This window comes from Gorilla gorilla, chromosome 6, assembly GCF_029281585.2.
Source record: "Gorilla gorilla gorilla isolate KB3781 chromosome 6, NHGRI_mGorGor1-v2.1_pri, whole genome shotgun sequence".
Lineage (NCBI taxonomy): Eukaryota > Metazoa > Chordata > Mammalia > Primates > Hominidae > Gorilla > Gorilla gorilla.
Window position 1 is genome coordinate 143,511,674 of NC_073230.2, and position 18,906 is coordinate 143,530,579.

General features: G+C 49.2%; 1 protein-coding gene across 2 annotated transcripts; it reads right to left on the bottom strand.

Moving 5' to 3' along the window:
- Positions 1-207: 207 nt before the first annotated feature.
- Positions 208-17,137, bottom strand: AKR1B1 (aldo-keto reductase family 1 member B). 2 transcript variants are annotated; one of them, XM_019030675.3, is made up of 10 exons: positions 17,010-17,137; positions 9,441-9,608; positions 8,641-8,757; positions 7,572-7,649; positions 6,846-6,968; positions 6,240-6,346; positions 5,833-5,914; positions 5,153-5,236; positions 3,094-3,176; positions 208-622 (listed from the first exon to the last, which is right to left on the bottom strand). In XM_019030675.3, the coding sequence occupies exons 5-10, from the start codon at positions 6,963-6,965 to the stop codon at positions 580-582; spliced, it is 519 nt and encodes a 172-aa protein (XP_018886220.1). In that variant the 5' UTR covers positions 6,966-6,968; positions 7,572-7,649; positions 8,641-8,757; positions 9,441-9,608; positions 17,010-17,137; the 3' UTR covers positions 208-579. The 2 variants fall into 2 exon arrangements, with proteins under 2 accessions (XP_018886220.1, XP_004046303.1); XM_004046255.4 differs by having other exon boundaries at positions 16,885-17,067.
- Positions 17,138-18,906: the final 1,769 nt, after the last annotated feature.

An 18,906-nucleotide genomic window follows, 5' to 3' on the forward strand; every position in this document is an offset into this window, starting at 1 on the left:
AGGATGAGACCCACAACCCTAAAGCTAAATGGGTAAAGTACTGGGGTGAGGGGCCCCCAACTTGCAGTTGAGGACTTGTAGAAAAGTCAAGTCCGTACTCCTTTTGCATCACTGACTGGCCTGCCTTATGGGTATCTGGAGAGTGATGGTTGAAGTGAGATAGAAGGTTGCTATTGTTTTAAAAAAGCAAAGCTCACAAAACCAAGCTCACAAAAGCACTTTTTATTTGAGGCAAAGAGAAGTCTTTCTGAAAGGATTACAGTTCCAAGCAGTCAAAACTCAACTGTTAGTGGCACTATTTTGACCTGGTAGATTTTGCTTCTCTTTGGTCAGAAAAGGGTATTCAGGTTGTACTTTCCCCAGCAGGGTAGAAAGAAGGGCAAAGCAAACTGGAAGAGACTTCTACTCTACTGACAGGGCTCTTGAGATCCAACATCAAGCCAGACACGCCCTCGCTGGCCACTCTACAGGTTGCTGTCCCACTGCTGAGTGACACAGGCCATACTACATTTGCAAGGAAAAAAATGAGGCAGGAAACACAGGTATAGGTCACTTGGGGACGAGCAGGCAACCACAGCTTCAAAACTCTTCATGGAAGGGGTAATCCTTGTGGGAGGTACAGCTGTCAGGAGAAAGGAGAGAACAGTTGCTTTTTGAAGAGGTGATTTTGACTATACCCAACTCCCAACAGAGAAATGATGTGTCTCATTGAAGAAATAAAATAGAACCTCAGAGGCAACAAGCTAGTTCTGAGTGTGCAGATGATGGTTCTGCAGCTGGGGGAAGCAATTCACCCTCCAGACCCCTCTACCACTACTGTCATCAAGCAGCACACGTGTGAGGGACACCACCCTCCCCATGTGCCCAGCACTGTGCCTGGGCCGTGCAGGACGGCAACACGATTTCTGCCTTCCAGTAACTCAGTCTAGCTGGCAGGACCAGACAGCATCTTGTGGTCTTAAACATCTTGTGTAATAATATGAGAAGATAGGCCAGACACAGTGGCTCACGCCTGTAATCCCAGGCTGAAGCGAGAGGATCACTGGAGGCTAGGGGTTTGTGACTAGCCTGGGCAACATAGCAAGATTTCCATCTTAATAAAAAAATTTTTTAAATTAACCAGGCATGGTGGTGCATGCCTATAGCCCCAGCTATTTGGGAGGCTGAGGTGGGAGGATCGTTTGAACCTAGGAGGTCAAGGCTGCAGTGAGCTGTGATCATGCCATTACATTCCAGCCTGGGTGACAGAGTAAGAGCCCATTTCAAAAAAACAGGGATGTTAAAAGTCTGTATGTGACTGAATCTCAAAGGATAAGAGAAGCGACGGCAAGTGCTCTGAGGACAGAGGGAGCCTCCTTGTATCAGTGGTGGCTGAAGTGAGCCCAATCAACAGTCGGCAATTTTATATTGGAAACAGGGCAGGGAGCACACGGCAGGGGGCACAGGGCAGGGAGCACAGGTGCAGACGTGTTTGTCAAGGCTCACTCACTGTCCATCTAGTAGGGCCAATGGCTGTGCTAGGAACATAAAGGCAGGAACACTGGACAGATGGCTGGGCAGCTCACGCAAGGCCAGAGTTATGTAATCTGAGCTGGGTGCTTACAGTCTGTAACTCTTATTCAAAAGTTCTCCATGGTCTCCTTTTTTGCATACCCACAGAGAGTGACACTAACATCAGCAGGTCAGGCTCAGTAAAGCATTATCTGCCAGAGGGGTGGTGTGTGTGTAGTTAGCGAAAACTCCCTAGGAGACCTGAGCATGTCAGGGATAGCCTCTTCCTCCCACTCACCACCATGCAACAGGATAATCGAACAGAAGTTTCTAGCACGATACTGGAGGGCAGAGGAGTCTAACTGTAAAAGGAGCAATGAGAAAACCACTGTGGTTCCTCAGCCCTGAAAGCTTCAATCCACTCTGTCTCAAGTGGGAGGGGAAAAGGAAGACGGATGAATGGAAGAGATTGTGAAAGGAGAACGAATGTAGCTTGGTGACTGATTCACTCCTCTCCTCCTTGTCCACTAGATCCAAAAATGATTTTAATGTCTAGGGCTAAGTAGCATTAACAGAGATGTCTGAAAGGGCACTGGCCTGGGGCTGCCTGTGACATGCTCTGTTTGCGGCCTATTTTGAGTGTGAGGCCACAGTGTGGCAGCAGCAGGCTTGCCAGGCACGCACATGCCTGAAGCAGGGCCAGAGTTATTGTCCAGGACGCAGACTGGGAAAACATCTGCCTGGGGCGGTGGCTGAAGCCACCAGCAGTGCAAACTCCGGGGAGGGAGATGGGACAGACGCTGGAAAGGGAAAGCTGGTAGCCCACCCCATCTTAGGGAATGTTCACATTTTGCTTAGAAGAGGAAGTACTAAAGGAGAGAGTGTGGAAACACAGAGCTCAGACAAGAATAAGGGTAGTGAGAGAGAAACAGGGTCTCAGTCTCCACTGCAAAATGAGAAGTTCCTTCTTGAAAGCAGAAAGTGAGTTACATGCGTCACCTAGTTATTGTAATGGTAGGAAAAGAGAAAACCCCACAGAAAACCTTCCTAGGCAGCTCCTTCCAAACTACCATGCAGAGGAAACAGAACCAGAGGATGTGTGGCTGGAGGAACTGAGGTGCCTGCTGCTCAGAGGGAGGGCCTGTTTCGGAGCCATGTGGCTTACCAGGGTCAGAGCCGGGACTGTCTCAAACCTCAGCCCCAGGGGCTCCCGACCAAACCTCTTTCATTAGGGTCATTAAGACAAAAAGTCACAGGCAAATTCTTCCAGAGTTTGATCCAGGGTCACCTGGGATCACCTAGTTTCAGATGAACCACTAGGATTTAAAAATTAAATGGAAAGCCAAAATATGTAGTTACTTCAGGCCAGGCCAACAATGCCCCAGGGCTGGAAGAAGCTATCAAGAGCGGATCTCTTGGCATCTTGGCTCCATGCAGTTCAGCTGATACAGGTCACGTGGCTGAGAAAGCAAGGTAATGTGCAAAGCAAGAACAGCTGTGACGAGAGCACATTGGCGCTGAGGCCTGCAGGGATCGCTCTCTCACTGTGCAGCATCTGAATATCTCCTGGGAACTGCTCCTCACACTGGGGGGCTCACTCACCTCAACAAGGCACAGACCCTCCAGTTCCTGTTGTAGCTGAGTAAGGTGGTCATATCCTGGCTGCTCAGTTCAAAGTCAAAGACCTAAAAAACAAACAAAAAAATCCAGTAAGCTCTGCAAATAAAAATAAAAGACAAAATACTGTGCAGGACCCAGATGTCTTCCATGGCTTTGAGCAGAGAGGAGCGATAAGATAAACTGAACTTAGGAAAAGCTGATATATTAGTATTCAGGAAATGTGCACGTTGGGCTAGATAATATATGGAACGATGGAAACAGTCCTTCCTTTCCAGAACCTCCCAGGGAAATGATACATTTTATTTCATTTCAAAAAACACTACTGAGCACTTCTATTGGGATAAGTTGCAGTGAGGAATATAATTACGGGTAAGATGTGTCTTTGCCTCTATTTTATGAAGCAAACAAAGGGCAGAGGTATTTCTACAACTGTAATACAAATAACTAATCACACACTGTATAAGACACTCAACACCACAGGAAGGGCAGAGGTATTCCAAATGGATTCCAGCTGGGAAACTGAACAACCACAGCCAAAGAGGAGATGGTATTTGACATGGCCTAAGAAGTATAAGGTTTTGACAGAGAGGGCAAGAAAGGTATACTGGGAGAAGAGAACCACCTGCATGAAGGCAGAAGACAGTACAGAACTCAGCTGGCATGGAGGCTGGGAGGGAGGGAGGCAGGCAGGCACCACTGGGTGAGACCCACAAAAGGCTGACACACACTCCCAGAGCCGAAGGGCTCTTAGCTTCAGATGATCACAGAATGTGCAGAAAGAGAGTCTGCTACAGGCTCTGTGATTATGATCACAGAAAAATGTACAAAAGCTATACAGTAAGATGCAAAAATAAAATAATTAGGTTAGCATTTTGAGATTAGTCATTTATTTTTTCTTTCCTAATTCCTTAAAAAATGAAATACGAAACAAACGATGCATCTCTGGTGGGATATGCCTTTCCTTCAGTGGCCACTGTTTTGCCATTTTATCTTGTGTACTTAGAACATCTACCTGCACGTAACAAGAAAAACGTCTCCTCTCCTAAACAATGAGCTCCACTTCCCTCTTCAGGGATCACTCTCATCCCTGTCTCATATGTGACAGGTGGCAGGCACTATGGCCACAGTCTTTGGGCAGTGGAATTGGGCAAAATCAGCTGCTCACCTGAGCTGGGGCCTGCCCAAGAGCCCCAGGCTCATGGCTGTGCTGCGCTCGGCACAGATCTTGGATAAAGATAGAGCATCCCTGGCAGAGCCACTTTGCTCAGTGAGAACAGAGGCTCTTGGGCCATCAGGACTCCCCTGAGCTGCTCTCCTTTGGGCGTGCTCCCCCTCCCCCACACCCCCGCCACCAATGCTGCAAGGGCAGGCAGGGAGGGAGGTGGCGCCAAGTAGCCTGAGCTGCTCCAGCTGCCACACCGAGCGCTTCGCCAGAGTCCTGACACACGTCTAGGCTCTGCCCATCATCACACGAACTCCTTGCAGAGCTGGTGAGTGGACTAAATGGCCCAGAGGGTCCTTTGCAGTCCCTGGACTTATCAGCACAGCAACATTTCTCAATCACTTGCTAAGGTATTAAGCACCATGTGAAGTGCTTTGATGCATCACTTAATCTTCGTAACAACCCTCAAAATGGATATTATTTTATAGATAGGGAAGCTGAGGCATCGAGCAGTTAAGTGACTTGCCCAAGGTTATGCAGCTGGTAGCTGACAGAGCTCCAGTGCAGGGCAGGTCCAGGCAGTGAAGCTCAAGAGCGAGATTCTCCCCGGGTAACCTCTCGGTGTGGTTGAAGGGCCTGAGCAAAGGTGTAGGTGTGTGCGTGCACAGCACGGGGCCCTGGAGGCCCAAGGCCTGCCCCTGCACACAGCTCCACTGGTGAGGTGTCTGTCTCAATCTATGGCTTGCTCGCCACAGCTCCCTGGCCTCAGAAGAGAGGATGGTGGGGATCCCACAGATGACACTCCAGAGACAGGATGAGAGGCCTCCCCCATTCCCCACTCCATGGAGGAGGGCCAGGCCTGACCAGCCAAGATCTTACCTTAAAGTTCTCAGCAATGCGTTCTGGTGTCACAGACTTGGGGATCACCACCAAGTTCCTCTGCATGGGGAACCGGATCAGGACCTGTGAGCCCAGGGAGACAGTGAGCGTGTATACATGCCAGGCACTCGCACCCATCATCTCAGTCTCTCACACACACAACCTGCAGAAGGACGTGCTAGAACTCCACAGGTGATCAGAGAGGGGCTCCAAGATGTCAGGTCACAGCTAGCAACAGGTAGGTGACGCATTCAGGTCCAGATCTGACTCCAGAGTCCTGCGCTAGCCATGTGCCACATGCTTCAGTGTCTCAGGCATATCATGAGACCACATGAGGCCCTCCACTGGCTAGAAATGCACACTACCACTCAGGAGAAAGAACATTCCCTGCACGGCTAAGAGCTCTTACATTTGTACAGATGAGCTTCCACATCAATGAACAAGCGCTGGCCCTCGTGGCAGTCACCCTTGCAGTAGTGGGGGCAGGCACTATTAATCTAAGAGCCCATGCCAGAGTCTTCTAAAACCCCGATCTGTGCCCTTTCCACTCTGTACTTGAGGACCCCTAACCATACTTCTGTGAGGGTGTAACAGGCTCAGTCACTTCCTCCTCTTGGCTAACAGGACTATCAGGAATGCAGGCAGTTGTAGACGGTCAGGAACACCTCAAGTGGCTGTACCTGGGCTGTAGTTTTATTGTGCTTGGCTGCGATCGCCTTGATCCTGGGATCCTCCAGGAGAGAAGGGTCCTCGGGCTTGGCCCTGAGGATAGAAAGACGGTCCAGGTCACACCATCATGGCCACCACTCACGGCAGCCAGAAACCCCAACCCTAATCCTCCCATCGACCTCAGAGGGCAGCCACCAGTCTCCTCCTCAGAGCTGGGTTAAGAACCCCCAACCCTTTGGAAAAAGAGTAGGTGTCTTGCTACTAGAAACTCCAACCCTTCCAGGAAAACCAGCAAGAGGCTCAGGGGAAGTTTTGCAGATCAGCCCCAGAAACATCTTCCTTGAGGCTGAATTGTTCTTTTTAGTCTTTTCTAATCTTTACCAAGTGACACGGGAACATGAGCCTGTGGGAAGCTCACCAGGGCCTGTCAGGAGAGCCGAGGGGGCTGTAGGCGGTCACCACGATGCCTTTGGACTGGCAGTACTGGATTAACTTCTCCTGAGTGAGATATGGGTGGCACTCAATCTGCAAATGCAAAAACAAGAGCTGATGGGAGCACCGTGGCTACACGCTGATGGGACACAGATGAAGCTTCCTATGCTAAAGTCCCTCCCTACCCCATACAGAAAACTATGTATAACACCCTATTTCCCAGATAAGCTGTAACTTCCTACAGTTCCCAGGTAGTATCCTTGGTGTTATTATCATCTTATTATAGATGTTCTCATGGGCCCTAGAGGCTTTTCTTGGCTTTAGCCACTTATCAACTATCACAGCTCTGAGGATCTCATGGCTGCCTCTTTGTCAGACCCCAAATCGTCACAAGCCAGGCTCAAACCCTTTCTTTCCTGTAAGTTTCCTCTCCCAGATGTGCTGTGTCATGCTGAATCATAACTCAGGACTCTGCCAACGCCCAGGAGCTGCCTCCTGGCCACTTGCTGGGTGAGGTGGACGAGAAATCCCTACCAGCATCAGACAGTAAAACAGCAACGTTGCAATGCCAGTGTCGTTGGGGGATGTTTACCTGGTTAACTGCAGGCTTATACTTTAAGCCAGGTTTGTTTAAGATCGTCTCCACCTGGAGATGGTTGAAGTTGGAGATGCCAATAGCTTTCACCAGCCCTTCATCCACCAGCTCTTCCATGGCCTACAAAGAAAAGTGTCTGTGTGGTGCAGAAACGAGCCCAGAAAGGACAGGATCAGAAGTGTCATTTGCACCAGTTTAACGGGTCCTGCCCTCACTCTTCAGTGCCAGTGAATTAGACCTTTCAGAAGCTAAGAGACAGCGAGACGAAAGCCAGGCTGGCTTTAATGAGATAAGAAGAGCAAACAGGCCGGGCGCGGTGGCTCACGCCTGTAATCCCAGCACTTTGGGAGGCTGAGGCGGGCGAATCATGAGGTCAGGAGATCAAGACCATCCTGGCTAACATGGTGAAACCCCGTCTCTATTAAAAATACAAAAAAATTAGCCAGGCGTGGTGGCGGGCGCCTGTAGTCCCAGCTACTCAGGAGGCTGTGGCAGGAGAATGGCGTGAACCCAGGAGGTGGAGCTTGCAGTGAGCCGAGATTGTGCCACTGCACTCCAGCCTGGGCGACAGAGGGAGACCCCGTCTCAAAAAAAAAAAAAAAAAAGAGAGCAAACAACAGGGACAGAATAACAAAATGCAATGTGAGAAATGGCAGGCAGATTGCTTCTAAGAAGAAGAGGGAACCAGTCATGAAAACAAGGTCCAACCAAGGGCTGTCTTACCGCCCACGTGTCCAGAATGTTGGTGTCACTGGGAACCACACTGCCCGACTCATCCAATGGGAAAAATTCCTTCCCAGGCTGTCATTACAATAAAAAACAAACAAACAAAACAATCAGTAATAGTCCTTCACAGACCTGCTGGGGGAAGCTGGCATCTAAAACAATTCTAAACCACCACAGCTGGCTAGGGACAATCTGTGTGCCACTATGAAAAGGAAATAGGCAGATAGCCAACACTTCTCTATCAAACAGGCTGGCGCTGAGACTGTCAGATGGAGACATGGACACTACTTGGTCACAGAGACTAGCCCCGCCACTGACTGCAATGTGTGGATACAGGAAGGACTCAAGACCAGGACTCACAGGGCCCAAGGCCTGGCGGGTCACTGGCCTATAAAACTACCACCTGGCCCAGCCTCCCCAGCTTACCCCTAAAATCAAAAGATAAAAGTCAAGTCCCTTCAGCCCTGACATGCTGTGGTGCAATAAAACAGGGCTACGGGATAAAGCTAAACCCACACTTTGAACCTGGCTCACAGCAGAAAACTGAGGCAGTGGCTAGAGAAAAGGCAAAAGACAAAATAACTCTCAAGTTCTTCTTGTGCAAACAACTAGACTGCAAATATTTACCGGGCCTCCACAGGACAGGGTATGCATGTAGAACGTGTGTAGGGACTCATATGTATGTAGGGGTTGTGTGTGTGCACGTGCCTGGAGGGGAGGGCCAGGGCTGACCGTGCCTCATGGCTGTGTGCACTACAGACAGCAGCTGTGTTTGCTGACAGTTTTAAACTGCACAACTACCAACTGGCAAAGAGCAGTGCTCCTCAAACTTTGAAGAAGTGTGCGTATGAGTCATCGCTGGTGCGGATTCAAATGGCCTGCGTGGGGCCCGAGACTGTGATTTCTAAGACGCTCCCAGGTGATGCCAGTGCTGATGGTCCACTGGCTATACCTTGAGCAGCAAGAACAGAAAGTCACCCACACGTAACCTGCTAAGGGAGCTCAAAACACACCACAGGTTGCACCTGAGCCCCAAGGGACCTGGTCTGCACCAGGCATCCCATACCTTAAAGCCAGTCGGCCAGTGAATAAGGTAGAGGTCCAGGTAGTCCAGCTTCAGGTCGCTGAGTGTCTTCTGGCAGGCTCCTTTCACCAGGCCCTTCTCATGGTACGTGCACCACAGCTAAGCCAGCAAGAGGGCACATGTCATCATTGCCAGCCACAAGGCAGCTTCCTGGCTGGAAAGACAGAGCAGTCTCCTCTCCCCAAAACCCATTTGTTTTACCATGATGCTGTGAATGGTTGTGAGGGCATTTCTACTGCGTACTGGATCCTAACTTTCCAAAGGCAGGCAGGATGACCAGGTCACAGAGACCTCTTACAAGGACCAGAGGACACAAAATGGAATGGACAGATTGGCTAGCCTGCCCTAGGCCTAAGCAAGAACTCTCGAAACTTTCCCCCCGGGCTGGTGTTTGTAGAGCCAGCCCCATCCTCGTACCTCATGTCCTTTGTGCATCAGTATCTCAGGTCAAAGACAGTGGCCAGCACTGGAGATTCAGTTTGCAGATGGGAACCAAGTTCCATCCTTGAAAGCGACTCCCTGGAAAGGGAGGGCCAATCCACAACCTCAGCCTCATCAGCACGGGACTCTAAGCAATGGGCCCAGATGGAATGACCATTCAACAGAGAGCCAAGGATGGGCAAGCTCTGGAGCCCTGTATGGCCGTGGGTGATATGTTTCCCCTGGAAGAATCGCCCATCAGTGAAAAGTGTAGCTGTATTGAGTGTGGACTTGGCTTTGGGCTGATGCACCAACAGATGATGGGACCGAGAGCCCCTTCCAGCCCCACCGCGGAACGATACCTTGCTGACGATGAAGAGCTCCTCACGCTTCACCACCTGCTCCCTGAGCTTCTCCTGAATGGCCACCCCCACCTCATTCTCATTCTGGTACACATGGGCACAGTCGATGTGGCGGTACCCGACGTCAATGGCCACCTTCACGGCCTCAGTCACCTGCCCTGGAGGGGACTGAAAGGAGAAAGAACGTGAGCCCCACAGAATGCAGAGTCTGCACAGCAAGGAGGAGGGGCAGGGGCAGTGGCAGCCGCCGATCCCTGCTGACCAGCCTGACACTTTGTTCAGCAAAGACAGACCAGGTGCACTTCCTCAGCAGCATTCTGGACTACCAGCCTCAGACGCGGGGGATGGAAGTGAAAGGCCACACAGCATTGCCCTGTAGGAGAATCTGACAGCCACTTAAGCGCAGGTGAGATCACTTTTAAAAGATATGCTGAAGCCATCTCATTTTCTTGCTTCTTCACATCCACTGATTTGCAAACCACTGTATTAAAAGCATTTCCCCACACTCTGAATGCTGAGATAGTAAGGGAAACCGTTTCCTTCAAATATCTCAAAATATTCCAAAAATAGATGTCCTATGGACCCCAATTCCCATTTGGCTCCCCAGTTCAGCCAGCGAATGCCTGCCCCTTACGCTCTCTTTTCATGCATGGCTTCTGATACTGGCAATCGCTTGTTTTCAAGCGGTTCTGGGAGATTATCATGAAGTTAAGCACATCACTGATGTTTATTCAAAGGCCCATGTGTCAATTCTCACTGTATGAGGATCTGCTTCAAGGGGTGGAGACACGGGAGATGGCCCATCAGAGATATCAGCAGAGAGAAATGAGTTAAAGGGAAACGAGGGGGAATGTGGATCATGGAAGATCACCAAATGGTTAGTGGCTGACCTGGCAAAATGACTGAATGGGTGTCCATGGCCAAGCCACCTGACCATCTGAGTAACCAGAACAGCTGTGGGGAGCCTGGCTACTGAGGAGGAGGAGGAAGTGCCTACATGGCATCGCACTTCACTGGCTCCCAGGTAGGCTGCACGGACACGTATCCCCCAACTTTCACTATCCTGCTATGATCACAGAGCTGAGCAATAAACATGTACAGCAGGCTGTTGAATGAACAGAGCACATTCCTTTGGAGAGCTGGGGTAGAAACAAATGAAAAGAAAAACCCCCCAGGGCCATAGCAGCTGCAGACATCTGTGTTTTGACATCAGCTATTTTCAACAGGCTTTGGGGAAGAAAGGGGCCCAGTTGAACAAGCCCGTTACCAGAGCCTGTTAGCTTGGAGCTCACTCTCCACCTCAGAGGGAGCAGCGAGGCAGGGTGGGGATGCTCATCGAAGGTGTGGGTTAAGAGGGGACGACCTTCAGAGGACCTGGCGACCTCTTATTTGACTGGAGGACCTCAGAAGCTGCTCTTGCAGCCTTCCCCACTCTGCACGGTTGAAGGAACAGAGAATCTCAATTTCCAGAAAGAATGCCTTACCATAGGCTCTGAGTGGTGTCCGGGCACAACCACCACTGATGACAGCAGGGAGAGCAGAGGACATCCCTACCCCAGAAAGAACAACTGAGGCCCAGGCAGGAAACTGCCCAGGACACACTGAACTTTCTCCAGGCTTGATGGCGCCTTGATTGATTTTTCTCTGAGGAGCTGCTGAGGGCACACTCCGCAGGCTCAGCCTAGCCACGCACTGCCTGCCATGCAACTGGTGCGGGGACAGGAACATGACTCAATCCAGGCCATGAGACTCAATCTTTGCACTTGAATTGGAACCCCTGAGTCCAGCCCCGGTTCTGCTGGGGTCACTGAGCTGGGAGAATGTCAGCCTGGAGCTGCTGGGGGAAAGCGGAGGGAGGCCAAATCCTGGTGACAACATTTACAACCCTGAATCTCAGACACCTAATGTCAGCGGCTGTTGTTCGGGAAGTCAATCAATCCCCACCCCAAACACACTTTTTTTTTTTTTCCTGCTTAAGATTAAAGTGGTTTTTCAGTTCTTTGGAACCAAAAGAGCACAGACTAGGATAATCAAGCTTGCGTTGGCACGAAATGAAAAAAAAGTTGTGAGAGGTTTTTCTAGAAAAGTAAAAGACAGCAATGACTGCAAGAGGTCACGAAGAAGCTGCTGATCATTCCTTGGATATGTGCCATTCGCTGGAGACATGTGTGCTGGGAGGCTGATCAAAGGTGCTGGAGGGAAAAAGTCACCTCTGCAATGAAAATGTACGAGGATCCACAACCACATTCTATGTTAATGATCTCAATGTACAGCCCTTCCCTGAGAGAAACTAATTTGCCTTATGAAAAATGAAGCAGCCAACTTAAGCTATGGTGAGAAACCATTCACTAAACTTGGGAATGCCAACACAGGATGACAACATCTCCCCATTCCATGTCAACAAAGAGAAAATGCAAACAGAAGGAGGGGTCCAGATTGACTTCTAGAAAGAAGGTAAACTATGAAAACATGCTGGGTGGCATCCAGGCACAGCCATTACTGATGAGAGCTGTAGGAATGCAGTATATGAAACACTCCAATTACAGCTCAATCATACAAATCCTACATGTTTCTAACCCGATCCTGCCACTAACCTGTGTGCCCTTGATGGGCAAAGCCATGCATGCCCATTCCTCCTGGAACTTCTGGCTCTGCAAAGCTCTATGTTGGGCAGTGACTTGAAATGCTCTGGGCTGACGGCACCAAGTGATGGCAGTCAGAAGCCTCTGCCCTTGAGTCCTCCACCACCTCCTTCAAGACAGCGGTCCTACTTCCTCCTTTGATAACACCGGCTAATACCAACTCTGAGACACTGATAACTAAAATCAGTGTCTCCCTCCTACACAGATACAACACTCCTTTTTAAACCTAGTCTTCTTCCCTTTTGCTTACAGGTCTTGCTAGTTACTTCAAGATACCCCTCCCTCTCTTCCCTCTGCAAGTCAAAAAGCAAGCCACAGTGCTAAACAGGAAGACGGTCACAGGACAGTGTTTATGGTAAAACCAAAGTATCTCAGAGATCGGATATTTTGCAATGTTAACCACGGGGATCTCTGGGAACAGGGAACTCTTCATTTTTGAAATGTTCTCTAGTTAGCAGGTGTTACTACTGAAATGAAAGGATAAGAGGAGGGGCAAAGGAAACTTCACTTTGGGTAAAGAAACGGTCCTGAGTAGGAAGCATGAGAATAGTGTGCTGATAATCCTGCAGCAAGGAACAGGAAACGATCACTCAGAATCAGGTTTGGCAGCAGAAATTAACTTTCTCCTGTTCTGTTTTAATCAATTTGTCCCAAATTCTAAGACACTACTGTTTCCAACTAGTTGAGATGTGCATCGACCAGGACTGACCCTGTAGGGGCAGGGCTTATTTAAATGTCTTCGGTCTTGAAGAGGAGGAGATGGGGGCTTCAGAGACACCAGGGAAGTGAACAGTAAATCTGGCTCCTGTGTTACCTCCATGCCCACAGCGCCTCAACCCTCACCCCATCCAAGGATCCTGGGCCATCACAAGCTTACCCCACTTGGGGAAGGTGGAGCAAGTCTTTTCCTGGCACATTTTCTTTTACCTCACGCATTCTTAAAGTGGGTGCTATTGTCCCCAAAGAGACAAAAATTAGTTCTTTGGGGCAAAAAAAACCCCTCAGCTTATAGAACAGCTTGTGACCCTCTAGAAGGCTACTGGCCATAAGCAGAAGTACAATATTATCTGTGATATTACAGTTTTATTTTGGGGCAAATTAGGGGAAAAAAAAGTCTCACAAGCCTCCTAGGTGGGAGGGAGGTAGTGATCATGGCAAAAGATGGAGAAACACAGTTGTGCCTTCAGCCCTAGGAGTATTCTGTGAGCATACATAGGAGACTTACAATGACTTTTACCTCCAACAATTTTCCAACTAGATTAAAAACACTATCAGTAACAAGACACTGGTGGGCACCAGACATCATCTCTGTTTTAAAAGCTTCCTGGCTTTACAACGCTATGATGGGTTTTTGTTGTTGTTGTTGTTGTTTCTAAGACGGAGTTTTTTTTGCTCTTGTCGCCTAGGCTGGAGTGCAGTGGCACAATCTCAGATCATGGCAACCCCTACCTTCTGGATTCAAGTGATTCTCCTGCCTCAGCCTCCCAAGCAGCTGGGATTACAGGCACCCACCACCATGCCGGGCCAATTTTTGTATTTTTAGTAGAGAGGGGGTTTCACCATGTTGGCCAGCTGGTCTCAAACTCCTGACCTCAGGTGATCCACCCGCCTTGGCCTTCCAAAGTGCTGGGATTACAGGTGTAAGCCACCGTGCCTGGCCAGTGGCCTTGTTTACTATCCAATGTAGAAGGCAAGACTGCCAGAAAGAAACCCTGTCCAAGCCACATGGGTCTGGGGCAGAGATGGTCTCCCCACCTGCCTGAAACCCTCACCTGAGAAGAGAACGGAGTTTGAGGACCTTCAAGAGTAGAGACTACCAGAGCCCTGCTGAGGGTCTGAAAGGTACAACACAGCCGTTACGGCATGGGGAAGACCCAGGAGAATAAGGAACTGCACCTGCCTGCAGGGCCTCCTCCAGCTGTCACAAAGACAGGCAAAGGATCACATCTTTTGTCGAGCATCTGTGAAAGAATACATACACACATACAAGCGAAAGGTTTTTTTGTTTTGTTGTTTTTTAGATGGAGCGAGCTCCATCGCCCAGGCTGGAGTGCAGTGGCGGGACCTCGGCTCAGTTCAACCTCCACATCTGGGGTTCAAGCGATTTTCCTGCCTCAGCCTCCCGAGTAGCTGGGACTACAGGTGCGTGCCACGATGCCGGACTAACTTTTTGTATTTTTAGTAGAGACGGGGTTTCACCATGTTAGCCAGGACGGTCTCTATCTTCTGACCTCATGATCTGCCCGCCTCTGCCTCCCAAAGTGCTGGGGTTACAGGTGTGAGCCACCGCGCCCGGCCCCAGGGAAAGGTTTTAAGTCATTAAAAAAAAAAAAAAGGAAGTTGATTCCAAGTCCATCCTTATACCATTACTTTGACCCACCATTCGCCGCTGCCCCCACCGTACAATTCTACACCAACCTGATCTCCTCATCCACAGAAATACAAGTGGGCATTTTCACCATACAGCTATCTCTAAAGTCGTTTTACTTCTTCATATGAATTCAACACATAACTTTTGGATACCTACTCCTATATTTGCCAGGCACTGTGAGAAGTGCTAGAAATAGTAATGAATGAAGCAGACATTATCCAATTTCTCAATGAACTCTGTCTACTGGAATGCATAACCTAAATGTACAGATGTTATGATGTGATGTTATCTTAAACAAATACATAGCTTTTTGGGGCGTTGAGTGCTCAAGTGAATAATCTGAAACCCTCTTTCATAAACTTATACTCCTCAGCCTGGACAACATAGGGAAACCTGTCTCTACAAAAAATTAAAATACAAACTACCCGAGTGTGGTGGCACACACCTGTGGTCCCAGCTACTTGGGAGGCTGAGGTATAAGGACCACTTGAGCCCAAGAGGTTAAGGCTACAGTGAACCATGATCATGCCACTGCACTCCAGCCTGGGTGACGCTGAGCCCGTCTCAAAAAAAAAAATAAACTTTTACTCCTTATTTACCCTACAGTAGTGATTTTCAAATGATGGGTCACAAAACTAGCTTCTGGAGGTATGACAATAATTTTTGGAAAAATGGAATAGAAAAAAATATTGAAATGCAGCCCACATAGGTTAAGTACTGTTAAGTAATTTTTATTCCAGATACATGTATATATCTGTGCGTTGCATCATGCTTAGAAAGTATTTGCTATTGCCAAGAAAGCATCCTTCTGCATCCATTCCAAGAGCATAACATGCAACAGATGGAAATTAGCTTGGTGTCATGGTTGTAATTCAATTACAACCTTAGAGACACCACTGGAGTTTTTGGAGGAAACAAGTCACGTACCCTGATCATTCTGGCCAAGAAACACTCTCCCTGATGCAAATGACCTTTTTCTTACCTTATATTTACTAATTTTCAACAGCAGGTTTTAGGGTACATGTAAACTCTTCTGTCCTATTTCAAACATCTCACAGTTCACTCAGTTCTTTCTGTTGTTTTCTTCCCTTGTCTGTGTGTAAATATCCCAACGCCCAGGCCCATATTCAAATTTTAAGAGAAAAACCTGGGACGTGGGCGTGCCAGATGGTTCACACCTGTAGCTTTGGGAGGCGAGGTGGGAGGAGGGCTTTGAGCCCAGGAATTGGAGATCACCCTAAGCAACAAGCGGAGACTGTCTCTGGGGGGAAGAAAAAGATTAGCCAGGTGTGGTGGTGAGCGCCTGTAGTCCCAGCTACCCGCAGTGCTGAGGCAGGAGGATCACTTGAGCCCAGGAGTTCCAGCCTGCAATGAACCATGATTGTGCCACTGCACCCCAGCTTGGGCAACGAGACCCTGTCACAAACAAACAAGCAAACAACAAAAACAGAAACAGAGAAACCCAGGTTATGGCTGTGGAATATAATATGCAATACTTAGAAGGTTAAAAATTCTAGGTTTTGCCTCAGCTCCCATACCACCACCTTTGTTGCTCAATTTTCAGATAATCAGGCTCAGGCTATTATTTTTGGTTTTTCATATCATATTATCATTTTTCATATCCTATGATGTTTCATGTCCTATTGTCATTCTCATCCGGCTAGACACTTCTCGGGGACGCTGTGTGGCGTTGAGGTTTTACAGGGAAAATGCTAACCTTGGCGCCTCCTGAATTATCAACTGGCTACGGGGTGCCCAGATTTTCTCCCGAGTTCCAGACCCAGGGCACCCCGAGGCGGCGCCTGGCCGAGGAGCTCCGCACTGCGCCTTGTTAACAGCTGGGTCCGGGCAAACTCGCGCCACCTAATTTAATTCTCTGCCCTCTACCGGCTTGAGATGCTTATTCCTCAGGGAGGGCAAGAACCGAAACGATTGAGACCAACTCTTTACAAGTAAGGCAACCGGGCTACAGGTGCCTCGAGTGAAAGGAGGCTGGGGCTGCGCTTCCACACCTTGCCGACGGCTCCACGTCCCTGTCTGCGCCCGAGGTCCACCGGTCTGTGAAGCCCACTTTCCCCGCCTCCCTCTCGCGTTGTGCCGCTTGGGGCGCCCCGCTAGGACCCCAAATGCGGACTGGTGGGCCGCCCATCAAGGGTTGCCCGCGGTGGGGCGGGGGCTCCCGTGAGCTGCTCCCAAACCCCACTCGCAGGATGCTGCCCTGACGCCCAGGGGCCAACCCGGGGAGCCAAGGCCCCCGGTCTCTGCAAGGCCGACCCCAGCCCGCTGGGGACCCTGCAAGCCCGCGCGTGGCTCCCAGCACGCCGGGCATCCGCGAGGCGAGCTGCTCAGGGTCACTCGGGGTCCCTCGCCAACACAGGCCGCGCGGAGAGTGTGAGGCGAGCCCCGGGCCCGCGCCCCCACAAGCACCTACCTTCCAGGTACCCAACCCCAGGATGGGCATCTTGGCGCCGTTGTTGAGCAGGAGACGGCTTGCCATGGCCGCTGCGCTCCCCAGACCCCCACCCAGTACGGTGCGTCCTTGGCCGCGGCGCGTACCTTTAAATAGCCCGTGAGGTCGGCAGAAAGGGCGCCTGCGGTTGGCGCGCCGCTGCGCGAAGGAGCCTTCTGATTGGTTGCGCCGGGGGTGCCGCGGCGGCCTTCCCCAGGGGTCGGCGGGGATGCTTCTTCCGTCTGGTCCTAGTGGCAGCGGATTCTTTCCGCCCCCAACGCTCGCCCGCGCCCCGCGTGGCAGAAAGGAGTTCCTCAGCTGCTGTATCTGGTGGGAAAGCGAATGCTTTAGCGAAAATAACAGGCATCCCATAAATACATAGACTAGAAATAAGTTTTGGTTTCATTAAGAGCCCAGAAGAATGCCTTTGTCTGTTGTCCAACCCCAGTTTGATGCTCTTTGGGAATCTGACGAATACCTTGTCCTTAATCTATGTGAATCATACTGACTACACATATAGTTTACCGCACTTTGTTCTTAGACAAAGGTGCATGCCAGAAAAATGGCTTGCAATCCTTTTGCAAAGCACCTTCACAAAATATGGGTTTGCCCAGACTTTTTGTAGCCTTCTAGATCTCTCTTTGCACCCCACTCTAGGTGTTAGCTGTGTCTGTGCATACTAGGTGTGGTTCAGCAAGCCTTCCACCAAAAGCCAGCATCCTTTGATGTTCTTGAGGTTAGAAAGCCTTGATGGGCTTGATCCAGAACTCTCAGAAGAATTTGGAAAGTAAGGCTGTCCATTCAGAATCAGTAAGACAAATTTCATCAGTCTTTGGAAAGTGAGACTCTCTCAAAGCAGTAAGTTCCAGTACAGTAACTTATCAAAACTCTCTAGAGGAAGAAAAGTGAACAGACAGAAAACCACAGAAGAAAAAGTTGACTCTAATATTGTAGCTTCCAGTATTTCAAATTAGAAGGTACAAAATAGTAAACTGATCACCCTAATTGGCAGGTAGAAACACACATTTTTCCAAGATAGCCTAAGAAAAGTTACTAGAAGATCCTTGAAGACAATTGTGGTTTCTTTCCAACAACCTCTCTTCATGATACTCCACCTCACCCCAACTGCTCTTTCTGCTCCATCACCCTCCGATCTTTCCCCTAATTATGCAAGATTGGGAACTCCATCTGCCTGGTAGTGACTCAAGCACCAGGTCTCTCTAAACTCCATGCCGGTGATTTTCCATTTGGTGCTTTCTTTAAAAGTGCTCCCTCCTGGAAAAATTTATACAAAACAGACTAGCCCAGATATTTTTCCATGTAACTTTTGTAAAAATTGTTGCTATTGGGCAAATTCATTTGTCCCCAAGTAATAGAATTTGAACTTGAGCCTAAAGCTGGGAACTTGCTTTGTGTAAAACAGCAAGTTCCTTCCTCCATGAGAGTCCTCTTGACTTGGAGGTTGCTCTGCCAATTGAACCTCCTGGGTCCAAATCCAAAGAGCTAATCTCTTGTGAAAATGATACACCTTGAGTGGCCAGGTTGGTACACACAGAAGGGTCGTCTGTTAGGGACATGGACTCAATATCAGAGGCTTTGTTGTTGTTTTGATAATAATTGAGTATACAGCTTGATTGCATGAAGTTATAACTGTGTCTAAAGCTGGAGTGATACCTGTAGTCTCAGCTTCTCAGGAGGCTGAGGTGGGATGACTGCTTGAGCCCAGGAGTTAGAGACCAGCCTGGACAACATAGCAAGACCCTGTCTGCAAAATAAATAAATAAACCCAGAATATTTTGGCTGGGCCATGCAGACATGAAAAGTTGTATCAGTGGAATTTCTATAGCAACAATAGCACTCTAGTTGGGACATGCTATTGTGATAGCCCCCTAACATCCCCCATTGCCTCTGTAATCTTTGTAAAATGTACACATACCAAAATTTTTGATCTCAAGATTTTTGATCTCCCATCTTTTGATAAGTATACATATCAAAATTTTGTTT

What these genes read in the sequence shown, in the direction of transcription:
- AKR1B1 (XM_004046255.4), bottom strand. Translation starts at nt 16,950, where the DNA reads ATGGCAAGCCGTCTCCTGCTCAACAACGGCGCCAAGATGCCCATCCTG. An exon ending in GGCTCTCCTGACAGGCCCTG is followed by an intron (nt 5,915 to 6,239) that starts GTGAGCTTCCCA and finishes TTCTATCCTCAG; the next exon opens with GGCCAAGCCCGAGGACCCTT. An exon ending in GCATTGCTGAGAACTTTAAG is followed by an intron (nt 3,177 to 5,152) that starts GTAAGATCTTGG and finishes TTTGTTTTTTAG; the next exon opens with GTCTTTGACTTTGAACTGAG.